The sequence below is a fragment of the Bombina bombina genome, chromosome 5 (genome assembly GCF_027579735.1).
Source record: "Bombina bombina isolate aBomBom1 chromosome 5, aBomBom1.pri, whole genome shotgun sequence".
Taxonomy (NCBI): domain Eukaryota; kingdom Metazoa; phylum Chordata; class Amphibia; order Anura; family Bombinatoridae; genus Bombina; species Bombina bombina.
The window spans coordinates 561073162-561093670 of record NC_069503.1 but is presented as its reverse complement, the minus strand read 5'-3'; the positions used below and the strand labels follow the sequence as shown (position 1 = coordinate 561093670).

General features: G+C 37.6%; 1 protein-coding gene across 1 annotated transcript in view; it reads left to right on the top strand.

Annotated features, from left to right (window-relative positions):
• Positions 1–20509, top strand: part of LOC128661553 (CLIP-associating protein 2-like) — an 898219-nt gene that overhangs the window by 376511 nt on the left and 501199 nt on the right. The window contains exon 9 of the mRNA XM_053715796.1: positions 3539–3616. Within this exon, the coding sequence (XP_053571771.1) occupies positions 3539–3616 (78 nt within the window). The remainder of the gene's footprint in view (positions 1–3538; positions 3617–20509) is intronic.

Here is a 20509-nt window from a genome sequence, read left to right as displayed (position 1 = left end):
CAGTTATGCAACACTCGTACTCTAGCCCACAATTAGTCTTCTATAGAACAGATTTGTAAGGCACCATTTTAGTCCTCTTTGTATACTTTTTCAAAGTTTTAGTATGTTGATGTATATGCCTTTACTGGGGCTGCTTATGGCAGGAACGTTCGGCGGGCCATAGTACCTACTGTTTGCCCCCCTCATTTCACATTGATCGCGTAGACATCACTGCTTGGGTATAAATTTAAATAGATGTGATGTCTCATGGAATCTCACCATATGATCAAAGAAAACAAAATGTATGCTTAACTGATATATTAATTTCTTTCATGATGGTGAGAGTTCACAAGCCTCACACTTTTTTTTGTTCAGTTGGCTTTAGAACTTGTTTTGTTCTTCATTTACCCCACTTTCGCCTAGATTACGAGTCTTGCGTTAGCCTTAAAAAGCTCAAAGAGTTGAGAGGTCCCAACGCTGCTTTTTAATGCCCACTGGTATTACGAGTCTGGCAGGTACAGGTGTACCGCTCACTTTTTTTCCGCGACTCGAGCATACCGCAAATCCGCTTACGTCAATTGTGTATCCTATCTTTTTAATGGGATTTTCCTAATGCCAGTATTACGAGTCTTGGAGAAAGTGAGCGGTACACCCTCTCCTGTCAAGACTCCTACCGCATTTAAAAGTCAGTAGTTAAGAGTTTTATGCTACAGCGTTAGCCCATAAAACTCTTAACTAAAGTGCTAACAAATACACTAACACCCATAAACTACCTATTAACCCCTAAACCGAGCCCCCCCCCACTTAAATAAAGTTTTTAACCCCTAATCTGCCGTCCCTAACATCGCCGACACATACCTACATTTATTAACCCCTAATCTTCCGCCCCAACATCGCTGCAACTATTTTAAATGTATTAACCCCTAAACCTAAGTCTAACCCTAACCCCCCCTAACTTAAATATAATTTAAATAAAATGAAATAAAATTACTACAATTAAATAAATTATTCCTATTTAAAACTAAATACTTACCGATAAAATAAACCCTAAGATAGCTGCAATATAACTAATAGTTACATTGTATCTAGCTTAGGGTTTATTTTTATTTTACAGGCAACTTTGTATTTATTTTAACTAGGTAGAATAGTTATTAAATAGTTATTAACTATTTAATAACTACCTAGATAAAATAAGTACAAATTTACCTGTAAAATAAACCCTAACCTAAGTTACAATTACACCTAACACTACACTATAATTAAATTAATTACCTAAACTTACTACAATTAAATTAAATAAACTAAATTACAAAAACAAACAAACACTAAATTACAAAAATAATAAAATAATTACAAGAATTTTAAACTAATTACACCTAATCTTATCCCCCTAATATAAAAAAAGCCCCCCAAAATAAAAAAAATCCCTACCCTATACTAAATTACAAATAGCCCTTAAAAGGGCCTTTTGCGGGGCATTGCCCCAAAGTAATCAGCGCTTTTACCTGTAAAACAAATACAATACTCCCCAACATTAAAACCCACCACTCACACACCCAACCCTACTCTAAAACCCACCCAACCCCCCCTTAATAAAACCTAACACTACCCCCTTGAAGATCACCCTACCTTGAGACGTCTTCACCCAACCGGGCAGAAGTGGTCCTCCAGAGGGACAGAAGTCTTCATCCGATCCGGGCAGAAGTCTTCATCCGATCCGGGCAGAAGTCTTCATCCAGGCGGCATCTTCTATCTTCATCCATCCGACGAGGAGCGGCTCCATCTTGAAGACATCCGACGCGGAGCATCCATCCAGACCGACGACTACCGATGAATGACGGTTCCTTTAAATGACGTCATCCAATATGGCGTCCCTTGAATTCCGATTGGCTGATAGAATCCTATCAGCCAATCGGAATTCAAGGGATGCCATCTTGGATGACGTCATGGAACCGTCATTCGTCGGGTAGTCGTCGGTCTGGATGGATGCTCCACGTCGGATGTCTTCAAGATGGAGCCGCTCTTTGTAGGTGAGTGGTGAGCATAAACTGAGTGTTAGCAACGCACAGCCTTACCGACAAAACTCGTAATCTAGGTGAGAGTCTTTCCGGCTTTTCTGTTTCCTCCATATACTTAGTTTTAGCTATGACTGAGATTTCGGGGTAAGTGGGAGGAATTTAAAGCTCTTGTATGTTATGATGTAGTTTGCCTTTTTCTTTACTTTGCTTTATTATTCATTTTGTGTAAATTAGCTTTGATTATTGTTTACTTATTAAAATTTATTTACAGCCCAAACCATTTTTTTTACTTTAAACCATGATGCAGATTTAAGCCGCCACTGGTTCAATGCAGAAACTTCAAACAAAGTGTTCACCTAGAAGCCCTCCTTTATTCTTGTGCTTTCCTTTTTCTCCCCCCCCCCCCACTGGATTCTTGTCTCAGAGGTTAGCATTTAGGTTAGCAAGCCCAAGCTCAATTTGTCCCTTTGGTAGCTCTTTGCACTCTAAGCTCCATGGTGGAAAATTCTCTGAAATGTCAATAGAATTCTTAGATTCATCCATTACAGGAAACTACTTAGTCTATAGTTGAAAAAAATCATAGAAAATTATTAATTTGGGTAAATCCACTGGCTGCTGGGGAACCTATGGCAATGCAAGAACTCATTACTATATCAATATATAAACAATTTACTGTAGCTTGGCAGTCTAAGGTTCTTCCCTCTGTTCCTTTTTAATTAGCCTTGAGTAAATATTTATTTATTGTTTTAAATAGTGGGAACCATATAAATATAGCAGAGGACAGTAAGGAACAAGAAGATCTTTTTCCACTAGCTGGAGGAGGCTGAAGAATAAATATTATTTAACCATACATCAGATACAGATCACTTGTTTTTATACTTGTTTTTGGAAGTTAGGCATTTGGGGAGGGTCTCACATAGAGGGTTCCCAATAGTAAAAGGAAACGAATCAGAAGTAGTTTGAATGAAGGGTTAATATAGGTGTTCATAATGGCAAGATTATGGAGTGTTGATTTTTGAGGCCCTTTGAAGGTTTAATTAAATAAAACGTGTTAGGGTGATTGTGCTTGTACAGTTTTACATTATGTAAGTTGGGTTGGGTCAACAGTTAGTTTTCAATTGATGTTGAAATATTAGGTTGATTACATTTAGGGTTTTATTGCAGTGGATGGTTTGTGTCAGAGGCAGTTACAAATTGCTGGTTCTAAACAGGACACAGCCATTAAGCAAATGAACAGTAACAGTTGCACAATCTCAAACTAAAGCATGCAAGTTTTTGCACTATAATGTCCCTTTAACACTGAGTAAAAAAAATCTTCTTGTTGCAAAATGGTCCACATATTCCTTGATGAATATCTTTCATTTAGTATGATTATAAATTAAATGGGGTTGCAGTAAACAATTTCAGCAATTTAATTCAAGTGTGTCAAATTGTCAGTCACCTGTTTCATTTGTTAAACTAACTAGAATTGTTGTTTCAACTATTTTTTTGAAGATATTAAGTTTAAAGAGCAGAGTGACATTTCACATGTATTTTTGCAGACATGTAACAGTGTTGATAGATACTATCAAGAAGGGCATACATGACCCTGATGCTGAAGCAAGATCCGAAGCAAGAAAGTAAGTGGTTTTATTATTTTGTTTCACATGTTGAATACTTTCATTGCTTAGTATTTATAAAAATTAGATTTTTTTATAGTAATTTGTTTTAAACAAATATGTACATTAAAGCAAAATTACTTGGCCTGTTAGAAAACACCATGGGTGCGATTACATATGCAGGGTTGCCCGCTAATGGTTTTTAGTCCGGTATTGCTATCACATATATTGCGCCACATATAAATGCGGTGTGTGTATTTCACCCGTCGCCCGCTAATTTTACTCCCATAAACTAACATAGAACCGTGTCGCAAATCGGTCTCACATATTCAGCGCAAGGACTTACACAGCGAAAATTGAGAAATCTTGCTCCATTTTCACCTAGCCACACATAGGCAGGAGCAGCAAACCCTGTGCTGAAAATGTGAGCACCATAACTGCCTAAAAGTGTTAACAAACACCTAACGCATGCACAGTATCTAGCTACCTGTCAACTGCCATCCCTCACTGCAATAACTAATAAAACTATTAACTCCTAAGCCGCCAACCCCCCACATGGCAATCTACCTAATAAAAGTATTAACCCCTAATCCACCACTCACCCATATCGCAAAGTAACTAATTAACCTATTAACCCCTAAACAGCCAATCCCCCACAACACATTTAACCTAAATAACATATTAACTCCTAAACTGCCAACCCCCCACATCGCAATAAACCAAATTAATCTATTGACTCCTAAGCCGCCAACCCCCCACAACGCAAATAACTAATTTAATTACTGAGCCCCCTAACCTAGCACCCCCTAAATTAACCCTGATTACATAAAATAAAAGAATACTAAGTTATAATTAAAATAAAATACATAACATTACTTAAAAAAAACCAAAAAACTAAGATTCAATTAAATTAATCTAGAATTACAAAAAATAAAAAATTCTAATATTACAGAAAATAATAAACCAACTAATAAAAAATTAAACCTCATCCCTATGAAAATAAAAAAGCCCCCCCCCAAATAAAAACACCCCCTAATCTAAACTAAACTACCAATAGCCCTTAAAAAGGCCTTTTGTAGGGCATTGTCCTAAGTTAAACAGCTCTTTTACATTTAAAATATACTAAGTCTCTCCCTAACAGTAAAACCCCCACACACCAAACCCCACAAAAAAAAAAAAAAACTAACACTAAAAAATACTAAACTACCCATTGCCTCTAAAGGGGCATTTGTATGGGCATTGCCCTTAAAATGGCATTCAGCTCTTTTACTGCCCTTAAAAGGGCATTCAGCTATTTTACAAGCCCATTAAAGGGCCATTATACACTCATATTTTCTTTGCATAAATGTTTTGTAGATGATCTATTTATAAAGCCCATAAAGTTGGTTTTTTAAAAAGAAAAATGTATAATTTTGCTTATTTTTAAATAACATTGCTCTGATTTTCAGACTCCTAACCAAGCCCCAAAGTTTTATTTGAATACTGTCAGCTACCTTCTCCAGCTTGCTACTGTTTGTGTAAAGGGTCTTTTCATATGCAGGGGGAGGGGGGGGGGAGTGTCTTATTTCCCTATTTAAAATAAAAAAAAAATAAAAAAAGCCTAAGTCTTACCCACAAATAGGTACTCACCGTTCCTGAAGTCCCGCCAAGAAGGTCTTTTTCCAAGCGGTGAAGTCTTCTTGGAGGCGGCTATATTCTCCTCCAGAGCGGCGACCTCTTCTATCTTTTTTCAGGACCAATCCGGAGCGGAGGTGACCGAGGAGCCATCCAGCGTGGAGATCCGCTTCACACTGAGGATTGAATGCAAGGTACCCGTTTAAATATGGGGTACCTTGCATTCCTATTGGCTGAAATTTCAAAACAGCCAATAGGATGAGAGCTACTGAAATCCTATTGGCTAATTCAAATCATCCAATAGGATTTCTGTAATAGATTAATTTGGTTTATTGCAATGTGGGGGGTTGGTGGTTTAGGGGTTAATAGGCTAGTTAGTTACTTTGCGATGTGGGTAAATGGCGGATTAGGGGATAATAGTTTAATTAGACATATTGCGTTGTGGGGGGTTGGTGGTTTAGGGGTTAATACATTAATTATCAGTTGCGATGTGGGGGGATTGCGGATATAGGGGTTTTGACGTTTATTTATTTTTGGGAGGCGGGTTAGACTTTTACAGGCAATTAAACTTTTTTTAAATTTTCTTAGGCGCCACAGTTTCAAAACTGCCATAAGTCACTGGCGACTACAGAAATGTGTATTTCCGTATATTAAAGTAACCTTTCCATACCCATAATCCCTTGTTCTCTCCTTCCTGGGATTGATAAATCTAGGTCCCTCTCTCTAATGGTTGTAGATGGAGGCTTTTTACTTTATTTAGCCACTTTTGGTGCTCCTCTCTCCTTGTTGCTGGCACATTGTTGTCAACACAGTAGACATCATCCCTGAGGCTGGTATACTGTCTCCGGTCTTCATCATCGAGTGTTTGCTTATGGGTGCTGCTAGTTTCTCAGAAGTGATAGCAGTGTGTAAGAAATCATTTCTTAGGACAAAGTTTATGTGAGCTTTTGCATGATTTAAGCTGTAATGTTCATCAGAACCAGGTATGAAAGGTGTCGTAGTCCTGTACTTATATTGTACTAGTAAGCCATCTTTCCATTGTGTCTGCTGATCTCACATATGTATTGCCAAATGCATGCTTTCAATGAAAAATTAAGATGGAGAAGAGTAGCTGTGCCAAGTTCATGTTTCACTTGCCTCCTTTTCATCTATTTTCTATTTTGCAGCCCTCAACCCAGAATGTCTACTGTACTGAAGAATTGTGTATTGTACAGCCAAACCGCATGACAAGATTTGTGTTATACTTTTATTGGCCACATATTTTGGGATTTTGTTTTACCTTATGCAGAACTTGTTAACTTCTTAGCTGGAGAATTTAAATTCTGAATTTGAATGTGCTGAGGCTTTTGTACCAATGTCTTTTGATCTGTCAAATTGCACTGCTTATGTCAGATACTTTTGGGTCTTGATACCTTACCTTCTATCTCTGAATGGTCTCCCATTATCCCAGCTGTTTTGCATTAATTACCTGTATCAGATTCTATCAATATTATCTGTTTTAGTCAGAAAAGCATCTTGTGGTGTCAGAGAAAACATTTTGTTTGCCAGAGCCCATACTGTTCTTTCTAAGGCACCGATGTTCAAAACGTTGACGGACCGTCGGGGAAACTGCTTCGATTGCCTTGTTCGTTAGGATGTAAAAAAAAAGGCGTGTCCAAATGATGCCCGCAAGCAGCTATGTCGCTCCCATAGTAGTCAATGGAAGCGTGATGTCACCGCCCACATCAACAACATCGCCGCTCGTCTGCATTTTACTGCGGAGGGGCTATTTAAAGTGTGCCTACACGGCGCAGAAAGTGCGATCACTGAAACTAAAATAGGTTTCTCTGTAGGAACACTTCAAATATCGCCGTGGGGACCTACATTTATTTACACCTACACTAACTAGCTCAGGCGATGTTGTCTCGGGAGCTGATAGCTGGCGAGACAAACATGACCGCTACCCTCCTCACAACCTACACTTTGCTGCTTTGAACATATCGATCTTGTGTCGATGTGTCCAAAGCAAAGTGCAAGCTACTCCCACTAGCAGGCTTCGCTAACTCCCCCTGAACACCCGTATCTACGTCACGGCTAACCTACACTTCCCCTGCTCTGCCTCTCACCAAGAGCCTAAACCTATATCACGGGTAACCTACACTCCCCCTGCACCACTCAGCTAACTCCCCCAGACCGCCTACACCTACACTTATGTCATGTATAAACAACCCTGCCCTAGAACACCCATCTAACTGCCTAATTTAAAAAAATAACTAACTTTAATAAACTATACTAAAAGTAATAATCCTCATTAATATTATTATTATATAGCTATGTCGCTAAAATTATCATCAAAGAGATTTTGCCTGTTCTCCGGCAGTCCGGGGCTCAATTCCGGTCCGGCACTAAGTTCAAGGAGCCGGATAGGCCAAGGGGGTTTTGCTGGTCCTCCGGCATTTTAGTGCATCTCCATGACAAAATATGCAGTGTCATGTACAATATAGATTATTTCAAGTATTGTAAATATTTTAAAAGGGATTTAATGGTTGCTTGCTAATATTTCAAACATAAATATATATTTGAAAATATGTTTGTTTAAACTAATATTAAGCAAACATTAAATCCCTTAATTTAAACAATATGCATTGTACATGAAAAAGCATATTATTTAAACATTGACCCTTAATCTGCCATAACCTAAAACTAACTGTATAATCTAAGGCCCTACACATAAATATAAACTATTTAAATTATGCATTGTTATGTACAATGCATAATGTTTAAATATTTTCATATGAATTAAAATGTGATTAATGTTGCTTGTTGTGCTTTATTATTTCTAATTAAAGACTGAATAATTAATATTATAGATATACATAACTACATGTGTGTTATGTAAAAATGTAATTTAATTATCCTGACTACTATAGCATAAATATATAATAACATGTACAGTATATCACTAGTAAACACAACACATTTACATTTTAACTTGTGCAGTACTTAAACGATTATGCAATATACATGCATAACTGTTTAAATATTGCTATGCGAGGCCTGACTACATTATATCTACAATCTTTGAAATAAAATGCATGGTCATATATAATTCATATTAATTTAAGTATTGGATATATAAATTAAAATGTAGATATTCTTGCTTGATGCATTTATTATTGTAAATAAAAATATATATTTTTAAATAGATATTTAATAATTTATAATTATTATAGTATCACATAACTGCTTGCATGTTATGCAATAAAACAATTGTAACACTTATGCCTTTTGTAACATGAATGTAATTTAAAAAAATATATATTTACAGTATATTAAAGATAAAAAAAACAAGAACAAATAAATACATATTAATTTATATACAATAGTTAAAATATGCATCATACATTACAATGCATAATATTTAAAAAATTAAAGATGAAATGCACTATTAACCCCTAATTTGCCATAACCTAACCTTATCAACCCCCATATGAGGGGTGGTTAGGCAATTAAGGCCTAACATATGGCAACAATCAATAATCACCTAATCAACCCCCATACAGGCAGATTAAGACATAACAAATCTGCTTTAATAATATTTTTTATTATTTTTGTTATACTTTATTTTTTTTGTTACTTATAATAATATAATATACTTATTCTCCCTATAGCATACTCTTTTTTTCTGTAGTGCAACAGTTGGGAGCATTAATGGGGGTTTTTTTTTTGTTTAATTTTTCTTTGTTGATAGCTGCAGCACTGCAGGCGCACTACAGGGACTGCTGCCACACCTCCCTGTAGCACATTCATTTTTCCCTTCATGTGATGAGGAATAATGTGGTGGGCTGGTAGTGAGACAGGTTTTTTTCCTGCAACTCTATTCCTGCCGTTCTGCCTCTTCTCATCACATACAGCCATCTTTGAAGTCTCCCCAATTTCTTTTTTTTTTTTGTGGGAGTGTTCTGTCAAAAATAACTACCTTGTGGAAAGTTGCTACCTTGATGTGTGCATGCTCACATTTACGTAATCTTACTCCACATATGTTTAAAAGAACTGTGTATAATGTGATTATATAATGACCAGCATGCACACATGCAGGTAGCAAATCTCAATGATAGAAAAACAACAATAGGACCGCATTTTTGCAGATCCCACACATCAGAATGTGTTGCCAAGTGCTGATTGGCTGTAGCTGCCGGTGGGGAGTTCCTAACTCACACAATAACACGGCAAGTGTGTGCATTCTTAATCAGACACATAATCACACTGCACCGTAATTCCTCCATCATCACTATCTTTTTTTGCCTCCGCGAAAAAAAACATATTTTTCAAGGTTCACTTGGGGTGGATGGCAAAGGATCGGTGGGGCACTGCACCGATCATAGATCCTCTGGTATCCACCCCATGAACCCCCGCAGACGGAATAGTGAAGATGGGTAGGATTACCGTGCAACGTATATATATGTCTGCATGCACACGTCGAGGTAGCAAATCTCGACAAAGTAGCTTTGTTCGACAGAACACTGGCTTCATGATGAACTACATAGAAAAGCAACTTTTTTTCTAATATTACCAAGGGCACTAACAATTGTGGTAGAGATATATTTATGTTCTCCCAACTCTTGGGGGCTTTTTCATAATTCTTGTACTATCACTGCTCATTATATTACACATGTATGTTCCAGGTTGTTTTACATGTTATGTTATATTTATATTGTGCACATATTAATGTATACACAGAATTGTTAAATACTTTCCTCTTTTTTTTTATTAAAATGATTTTTTATTGAAGTCATAAACAGATATAACATAAAATACGTCCCAATACAATAACAGATAAAGAGGTATACAGTGCAATTACAGAGACATTGCCAAGTCCACTAATACAGGTTGAGCCTACCTACAATACAATTGTGAAATTAAAAAGTGGTACTCATAGGTAGCTATTATCAAACTAGTGCGGCAATATGTGGCTAGAGAAATGAAGGAGAAGTAAGGCCAGCTTAGGCCAGGGAAATGTGTAAAAGGAACATTATGAACCAGTTTATCCAGAACCTTAGAAAGGGATTTGGACTTTCTATAATGAGACTTCAGTTTTGTCTTTTATAAGAATAAGGAAGATGGTCCCCACCTTGTCATATAAAATATGTTAGATATTAGTTTAAGTAAAGTAAAGGCAAGGGGGGTGGCTTTATGATTCGTTGGGGGAAGGGAATGCAGCGGGCAAGAGCCGCTCTAAATATGGTAAGGGGGAGGGGGGCGGAGCCAGCTAGAATATTAAACTAGATAGCGCCTTCGGGTCTCTGGAAATAGCTTATATCGATCTAAAGGTTATAAATCAACAGTTACTATAAAGACAGTATTTCACTTCATAAGATATAAACTGCACTGATCTGAGAGCTCCTATTGGAAATTAGGTACATAACTGGATGGAAGATGTTTAACTAATTGGAGTGGAAGAGGGGATGGAGGGGTGGAGCCTTATAAGATATCAAAAAAGTAAGGTGTAGGGAGTAAGTAGAGGTCATGGTATATAGTCATAGGGGTAGGCTTCAAAGGAACAGCTTATTATTTATTTAATTAATAGGGAGGGGAACAGTAGAACAATGTGTAATACTGTCTGTCCTGTTCAAGACTCTTAGATTCCCAAAAATTCCATTAGATGGTGATAACGTGTATACTGGGGGAGGTAGCGCATTATGCCGGGTCTTCAGACTATAATATGAACAGTAATGAAGCAAACAGAACAATACTGGGGACAACAGAGTACTATTGGAATTACAAAGATGGATGAGTCCTCCAGGCTGAATGCATGGAGTTAAAAGAAGAGTAGTATATAAAAAAAACAACAACTGTGAACTATTAGGACTCACTAAACAGAACCCTGATGTGAATACACTCTTTTATACATATAAGCTTAGTATAGATCATATGTAAACATGAATAGATCATATGTAAACATTGAAGGGCTTTAGAGTAACCAGCATATTCTTTATAAATAAGAGGAAGAAAGTCCCTAGTTTTAATGCTAACGAGTAAAGATATACAAGTACAGGTAATACTGTGTGAGTAAATACCTTTCGTGCTATATAATATGTGTGACCCCAAGATATTATTTAAGGCTATATTAAGGTAATAAAAAAAACAATAAAGGATGCCATCAATTGGAGTTGAAGTGAGTAAGATTTGGGACCTCTATATACAGGGACTAATCAAATATCAATGTGTCTCAGGGGAATGAGTGTAACTAGGGAGACATAGCTATGTATCTCAATGTACTTGCACAAATTTAAACTACAACTTTCAACTAAGATGCAGAGAACCGTCCCACAATAAGAAGCATGTTCCTGAAATTAGTAAGACTAGACTAAAGCTAAATTAGCAAAGTATAACATAAGAGTGATAATTAGGCTCATGAGACAGAGTGGAATTCCCCAATGCTTATCTATGATAATAGTTGTGTGTATAGGAGATTCTATAGTAGGTAGTTATGTAGTCTAGAACTATTCTGGACATGAAGGACTAGTCTAAGATAAGCTAGACTTATCTAAGATGGGCCCTGCAATAATAGCCATGCAACAGCGTAGTCACTTAGAGCAGATAAGCCTCATGGAACTCTTATATAAGCTGAGTTTGCAACTTCTAGGTGAACTTGAACCATTGATGTAATAAAATATGAAGATCCAAATAAATATAAGTATGCATGCAACCGCCTATAAAACCATAAAAGTGATAGCAAGACAGAGTGATGTTCAATCTTACACTGTTAAGAATGGGTTGATAAAATACAGAGGTCACCCTTATCTCTCTATATCACGAAATATAGTTTTTATCATACCCAGTAACACAAAATTCTAATAGTGTTTTATATAGGCTAATGTTAAGAAGGTTTTGAATACATTATAGTATACACATATCTATAACTATATAGCAGGGACCTATAGTACATTAGCGAAATAGTACAGTGCAATAGGCTACACAAAAAAATGTGAAAAAGTGTAATCTGCTATCATAGGACTACAATATATAATGTAACTATTCTACTGAACATTTAAGGCATATAACATACAGAGCTAAAATAACAGAGCTGACATTAGAGCTAAATTAGAAACAGTGCTTATGGGAGCTAGCAGTCACAGTACCTCCATCAACAAAACGTCACCTGGGGTCAGGACCGGCATACCTGGGCCACTCAGATTAACAACACATAACTTAACTTCTATAGGGATAAGCTTGAATGTATAACAGCTTCCACAAGTGTCTGTGTCCAGTTAGAGTTCTGAAAGATAGGATCATTGCAAATTCTAAACAGAACAGATGTTTAATTTTACTCTGAGGGCAGCAGTTGCTGGAACTATGTTCCACATGGGCTTCGGGGGGAAAGACGCTGCAGATCTATAACCTATGCTTTCAGCTTGTCCCCCTGCTGAGGCAAGTGGTGAACCTATACCTAATCTGTGAGGTAGTGATAAATACATTTCCAATCAGTGCCAGGTACAGGGAGGAGCTGAAATATGCTGTAAACCCTTTCATCAGATACCATATTTAAGATCAGACCCCTCTAATGAGTCACTATTGTCAGAAAACTGTACCCAAGAGAAAGGTATACAAGTGGCTCCTAAAGTGTGTGAGACTTATTAGGTGGTTAGGGGTAACTGGAAGAATAAGCACATGATACATGTGTAGTATGGTGTTGATGGTATATACAATATACAATAGGATCAAATTAAAACCTTGTTGGCAGAAAAGAACCTGCTGACCCAGGGAGCTAAACAACCAAACATAGAATCCCCTACCATCTTAATTACTGGTAACGTAGCTAGAGGTATCTGTCCACATGAGTCTAGTGTGCAACATCAAAGAAATAATAAGTACGGAACACTCATAGATTCCAGTCCACCAGATCTTACATGGGGCAAAAGTGGTATATAAAGACCGAAGTTAGTGATGCCAACAAGGAGAAAAGGGGCTTTTAGAGAGACCTATGTGCAGGGTTAATAATTTTCTTAGGCAAGTGAGTAACTGAATACCTCGTAAAAAATAATGAACAATGCCATCCTGATATAGCGTAACGTCAGAGTATAGTTAGGTGAATAGAATAAACAAGGTTAGTAAAGGTGCTAACTGTGTTAAACAAATAACAGGGTACATGTCTCCCTATGCAATGACGCTGCTTTGAGTAAACATTGACTAGGGGTTATCCAAAACCCAGCAGGGATGTCCATGAGCCCATAAATGTGTATAAGCTCTAGTTTTAGGATTAATAACAAGGAGAGAGGAGCAGTCCGTAAAACCAATATGTATGGCCAGTCCTAAATAAATGAGTAACTCGGTACCCCGTATAAACTGACTGACCGTGTCACCTTGATCAACCAATACCCTTCCGGAGCATGCAGTCAAATCGGTATGTGTAGCACAGGTCCTTGTGTGATGGATAGAGAACCTTGATAAGGAAAAAGCACAGTTCCATCAGTCTCATACGTGTGGGGGCTAATAGTCATAAGAGGTAAAGAGTATCCTGCCGGCTAGCCTCTTTTCTATGAGCCAGGAAAAGGAGAGAGAAGTCTGCGGAAGGGTTGGGAGGTGAAAGAGGGTCCGTAGCTCCTTGTCCTACAGACGCTGGGGTAATCTCACCAATGTGCCGTTCACATGTTGCCAAGGTAGGAATCTCAACCTCCCGGTCATCTCGATCAGACTTGACAAGGGTGGGAAGTATCCAAGGGGAAGTAGTTATTGTGTTACATTGTCGGTACTCCTCTGACTCTTGTACTATGATTGTATATGCAATAGTGAAAGACAGCACTTTTTTTCCTTCTGGGGCACAGGAAAGAGTTAGCCAGACCCCAATATGTATTCAAAAGAAGTAGTTTTCCAGCCTCCAGTTAAATTTAAAAAGACCTTTATTAATTTCTTACAGGGTCCATCATATCAACCAACAACGTTTCAAACCTATACCAGGTTCTTAATCATGTCTATTGAATAGTGTGTCTTTTATACATGTCCAATCTTCTATCAGATTACACAATAGTGCCATCTTGTGGTTAAAATTTAAAATTACATGTGATAAATGAATTTTTAGATTTTTATCCTTATGTTTAGGATACATTTCTCTAAGTTCTTATATGTATTTATCACATGTAATATTAAAACCAACCTACTATATATACAATTAAAACCTATACACATAATAATATCAGAATCAAATATGCTACTACAGATATATGCTACAATTTTAGAAAAATAATGACCATTCAAAATCTTTAAGACCTTCAGGTATCATTGTGTTTAATTTATTTATCCAATACATCTCCCTTCTTTTAAGCAATTGGTCCCTGTCACCTCCCCTCCTGGGTCTGTCAACTTGTTCAATGACTTGAAATCTAAGTTGACTGATGTTATGACCCATGGATAGGAAGTGACAGGAAACAGGAGCTTCTATGTTTTTGTTCCTGATGTTAGATTTGTGTTCAGTAATTCTAGTTCTTACTTCCCTACTTGTTTCTCCTATATAAATTCTGGCACACAGACATTTGATGAGATATATAGCGTATGTGCTTCTGCATGTCAGATATTTCTTTATTGGGTATTTAGTTCCCTTAATGGGATGACAAAATTCCTTCCCTTTTATTATCGAACTGCAGTGGCTACAATGTAAGCAAGGATAACAACCTCTATTATCTGATCCTATTGTTGTTTGTGATTTTTTCTTTTTGCTACCTATATCTGCCCTTACCAATAAGTCTCTCAAATTCTTAGTTTTTTTATAAGCTACCATAGGTATATTTTTAAAATCCTCAACCTGGGGATTACAATCTCTAAGTATGTGCCAGTGTTTATTTATAATGTGTGATATTTCTTTCATGTAATTAGCAAGAGTCCATGAGCTAGTGACGTATGGGATATACATTCCTACCAGGAGGGGCAAAGTTTCCCAAACCTCAAAATGCCTATAAATACACCCCTCACCACACCCACAATTCAGTTTTACAAACTTTGCCTCCTATGGAGGTGGTGAAGTAAGTTTGTGCTAGATTCTACGTTGATATGCGCTCCGCAGCAAGTTGGAGCCCGGTTTTCCTCTCAGCGTGCAGTGAATGTCAGAGGGATGTGAGGAGAGTATTGCCTATTTGAATGCAGTGATCTCCTTCTACGGGGTCTATTTCATAGGTTCTCTGTTATCGGTCGTAGAGATTCATCTCTTACCTCCCTTTTCAGATCGACGATATACTCTTATATATACCATTACCTCTGCTGATTCTCGTTTCAGTACTGGTTTGGCTTTCTACAAACATGTAGATGAGTGTCCTGGGGTAAGTAAGTCTTATTTTCTGTGACACTCTAAGCTATGGTTGGGCACTTTTTTAATAAAGTTCTAAATATATGTATTCAAACATTTATTTGCCTTGACTCAGAATGTTCAACATTCCTTATTTTCAGACAGTCAGTTTCATATTTGGGATAATGCGTTTGAATCAATCATTTTTTCTTACCTTAAAAATTTGACTTTTTTTTTTTCCCTGTGGGCTGTTAGGCTCGCGGAGGCTGAAAATGTTTCATTTTATTGCGTCATTTTTGGCGCGGACTTTTTTGGCGCAAAAATCTTTTCTGTTTCCGGCGTCATACGTGTCGCCGGAAGTTGCGTCATTTTTTGACGTTCTTTTTCGCCAAAAATGTCGGTGTTCCGGATGTGGCGTCATTTTTGGCGCCAAAAAGAATTTAGGCGCCAAACAATGTGGGCGTATTATTTGGCGCCAAAAAATATGGGCGTCGCTTTTGTCTCCACATTATTTCAGTCTCATTTTTTCTTTGCTTCTGGTTACTAGAAGCTTGTTTATTGGCATTTTTTCCCATACCTGAAACTGTCATTTAAGGAATTTCATCAATTTTGCTTTATATGTTGTTTTTTCTCTTACATATTGCAAGATGTCTCACGTTGCATCTGAGTCAGAAGATACTTCAGGAAAATCGCTGTCTAGTGCTGGAACTACCAAAGCTAAGTGTATCTGCTGTAAACTTTTGGTAGCTATTCCTCCGGTTGTTGTTTGTATTAATTGTCATGACAAACTTGTTAATGCAGATAATATTTCCTTTAGTAATGTACCATTGCCTGTTGCAGTTCCCTCAACTTCTAAGGTGCAGAATGTTCCTGATAACATAAGAAATTTTGTTTCTGAATCCATCAAGAAGGCTATGTCTGTTATTTCTCCTTCTAGTAAACATAAAAAATCTTTTAAAACTTTTCTCTCTACAGATGAATTTTTAAATGAACATCATCATTCTGATTCTGATGACTCTTCTGGTTCAGAGGATTCTGTCTCAGAGATTGATGCTGATAAATCTTCATATTTATTTAAAATGGAATTTATTCGTTCTTTACTTAAAGAAGTACTAATTGCTTTAGAAATAGAGGATTCTGGTCCTCTTGATACTAATTCTAAACGTTTAGATAAGGTGTTTAAATCTCCTGTGGTTATTCCAGAAGTTTTTCCTGTTCCTAATGCTATTTCTGAAGTAATTTCCAGAGAATGGGATAAATTGGGTAATTCATTTACTCCTTCTAAACGTTTTAAGCAATTATATCCTGTGCCGTCTGACAGATTAGAATTTTGGGACAAAATCCCTAAAGTTGATGGGGATATTTCTACCCTTGCTAAACGTATTACTATGCCTACGTCAGATGGTACTTCGTTTAAAGATCCTTTAGATAGGAAAATTGAATCCTTTCTAAGAAAAGCTTATCTGTGTTCAGGTAATCTTCTTAGACCTGCTATATCTTTGGCTGATGTTGCTGCAGCTTCAACTTTTTGGTTGGAGACTTTAGCACAACAAGTAACAGATCATGATTCTCATAATATTATTATTCTTCTTCAGCATGCTAATAATTTTATCTGTGATGCCATTTTTGATATTATCAGAGTTGATGTCAGGTTTATGTCTCTAGCTATTTTAGCTAGGAGAGCTTTATGGCTTAAAACTTGGAATGCTGATATGGCTTCTAAATCAACTCTACTTTCCATTTCTTTCCAGGGTAACAAATTATTTGGTTCTCAGTTGGATTCCATTATCTCAACTGTTACTGGTGGGAAAGGAACTTTTTTACCACAGGATAAAAAATCTAAGGGTAAAAACAGGGCTAATAATCGTTTTTGTTCCTTTCGTTTCAACAAAGAACAAAAGCCTGATCCTTCATCCTCAGGAGCAGTTTCAGTTTGGAAACCATCTCCAGTCTGGAATAAATCCAAGCCTTCTAGAAAGGCAAAGCCTGCTTCTAAGTCCACATGAAGGTGCGGCCCTCATTCCAGCTCAGCTGGTAGGGGGCAGGTTACGTTTTTTCAAAGAAATTTGGATCAATTCTGTTCACAATCTTTGGATTCAGAACATTGTTTCAGAAGGGTACATAATTGGTTTCAAGATGAGACCTCCTGCAAAGAGATTTTTTCTTTCCCGTGTCCCAGTAAATCCAGTGAAAGCTCAAGCATTTCTGAATTGTGTTTCAGATCTAGAGTTGGCTGGAGTAATTATGCCAGTTCCAGTTCTGGAACAGGGGATGGGGTTTTATTCAAATCTCTTCATTGTACCAAAGAAGGAGAATTCCTTCAGACCAGTTCTGGATCTAAAAATATTGAATCGTTATGTAAGGATACCAACGTTCAAAATGGTAACTGTAAGGACTATCTTGCCTTTTGTTCAGCAAGGGCATTATATGTCCACAATAGATTTACAGGATGCTTATCTGCATATTCCGATTCATCCAGATCATTGTCAGTTCCTGAGATTCTCTTTACTGGACAAGCATTACCAGTTTGTGGCTCTGCCGTTTGGCCTAGCTACAGCTCCAAGAATTTTTACAAAGGTTCTCGGTGCCCTTCTGTCTGTAATCAGAGAACAGGGTATTGTGGTATTTCCTTATTTGGACGATATCTTGGTACTTGCTCAGTCTTTACATTTAGCAGAATCTCATACGAATCGACTTGTGTTGTTTCTTCAAGATCATGGTTGGAGGATCAATTTACCAAAAAGTTAATTGATTCCTCAGACAAGGGTAACTTTTCTGGGTTTCCAGATAGATTCAGTGTCCATGACTCTGTCTTTAACAGACAAGAGACGTCTAAAATTGATTTCAGCTTGTCGAAACCTTCAGTCACAATCATTCCCTTCGGTAGCCTTATGCATGCAAATTCTAGGTCTTATGACTGCTGCATCGGACGTGATCCCCTTTGCTCGTTTTCACATACGACCTCTTCAGCTCTGTATGCTGAATCAATGGTGCAGGGATTACACAAAGATATCTCAATTAATATCTTTAAAACCGATTGTACGACACTCTCTAACGTGGTGGACAGATCACCATCGTTTAATTCAGGGGGCTTCTTTTGTGCTTCCGACCTGGACTGTAATTTCAACAGATGCAAGTCTCACAGGTTGGGGAGCTGTGTGGGGATCTCTGACGGCACAAGGAGTTTGGGAATCCCAGGAGGTGAGATTACCGATCAATATTTTGGAACTCCGTGCAATTTTCAGAGCTCTTCAGTCTTGGCCTCTTCTGAAGAGAGAATCGTTCATTTGTTTTCAGACAGACAATGTCACAACTGTGGCATACATCAATCATCAAGGAGGGACTCACAGTCCTCTGGCTATGAAAGAAGTATCTCGAATTCTGGTTTGGGCGGAATCCAGCTCCTGTCTAATCTCTGCGGTTCATATCCCAGGTATAGACAATTGGGAAGCGGATTATCTCAGTCGCCAAACGTTGCATCCGGGCGAATGGTCTCTTCACCCAGAGGTATTTCTTCAGATTGTTCAAATATGGGAGCTTCCAGAAATAGATCTGATGGCGTCTCATCTAAACAAGAAACTTCCCAGGTATCTGTCCAGATCCCGGGATCCTCAGGCGGAAGCAGTGGATGCATTATCACTTCCTTGGAAGTATCATCCTGCTTATATCTTTCCGCCTCTAGTTCTTCTTCCAAGAGTAATCTCCAAGATTCTGAAGGAATGCTCGTTTGTTCTGCCGGTAGCTCCGGCATGGCCTCACAGGTTTTGGTATGCGGATCTTGTCCGGATGGCCTCTTGCCAGCCGTGGACTCTTCCGCTACGACCAGACCTTCTGTCGCAAGGTCCTTTTTTCCATCAGGATCTCAAATCCTTAAATTTAAATTTATGGAGATTGAACGCTTGATTCTTAGTCAAAGAGGTTTCTCTGACTCTGTGATTAATACTATGTTACAGGCTCGTAAATCTGTATCCAGAGAGATATATTATAGAGTCTGGAAGACTTATATTTCTTGGTGTCTTTCTCATCATTTTTCTTGGCATTCTTTTAGAATTCCAAGAATTTTACAGTTTCTTCAGGATAGTTTAGATAAAGGTTTGTCCGCAAGTTCCTTGAAAGGACAAATCTCTGCTCTTTCTGTTCTTTTTCACAGAAAGATTGCTAATCTTCCTGATATTCATTGTTTTGTACAAGCTTTGGTTCGTATAAAACCTGTCATTAAGTCAATTTCTCCTCCTTGGAGTTTGAATTTGGTTCTAGGGGCTCTTCAAGCTCCTCCGTTTGAACCTATGCATTCATTGGACATTAAATTACTTTCTTGGAAAGTTTTGTTCCTTTTGGCAATCTCTTCTGCCAGAAGAGTTTCTGAATTATCTGCTCTTTCTTGTGAGTCTCCTTTTCTGATTTTTCATCAGGATAAGGCAGTGTTGCGAACTTCTTTTGAATTTTTACCTAAAGTTGTGAATTCCAACAACATTAGTAGAGAAATTGTGGTTCCTTCATTATGTCCTAATCCTAAGAATTCTAAGGAGAAATCGTTACATTCTTTGGATGTTGTTAGAGCTTTGAAATATTATGTTGAAGCTACTAAGTCTTTCCGAAAGACTTCTAGTTTATTTGTTATCTTTTCCGATTCTAGAAAAGGCCAGAAAGCTTCTGCCATTTCTTTAGCATCTTGGTTGAAATCTTTAATTCATCTTGCCTATGTTGAGTCGGGTAAAACTCCGCCTCAAAGGATTACAGCTCATTCTACTAGGTCAGTCTCTACTTCCTGGGCGTTTAGGAATGAAGCTTCGATTGATCAGATTTGCAAAGCAGCAACTTGGTCCTCTTTGCATACTTTTACTAAATTCTACCATTTTGATGTATTTTCTTCTTCTGAAGCAGTTTTTGGTAGAAAAGTACTTCAGGCAGCGGTTTCAGTTTGAATCTTCTGCTTATGTTTTTCATTAAACTTTATTTTGGGTGTGGATTATTTTCAGCAGGAATTGGCTGTCTTTATTTTATCCCTCCCTCTCTAGTGACTCTTGCGTGGAAAGATCCACATC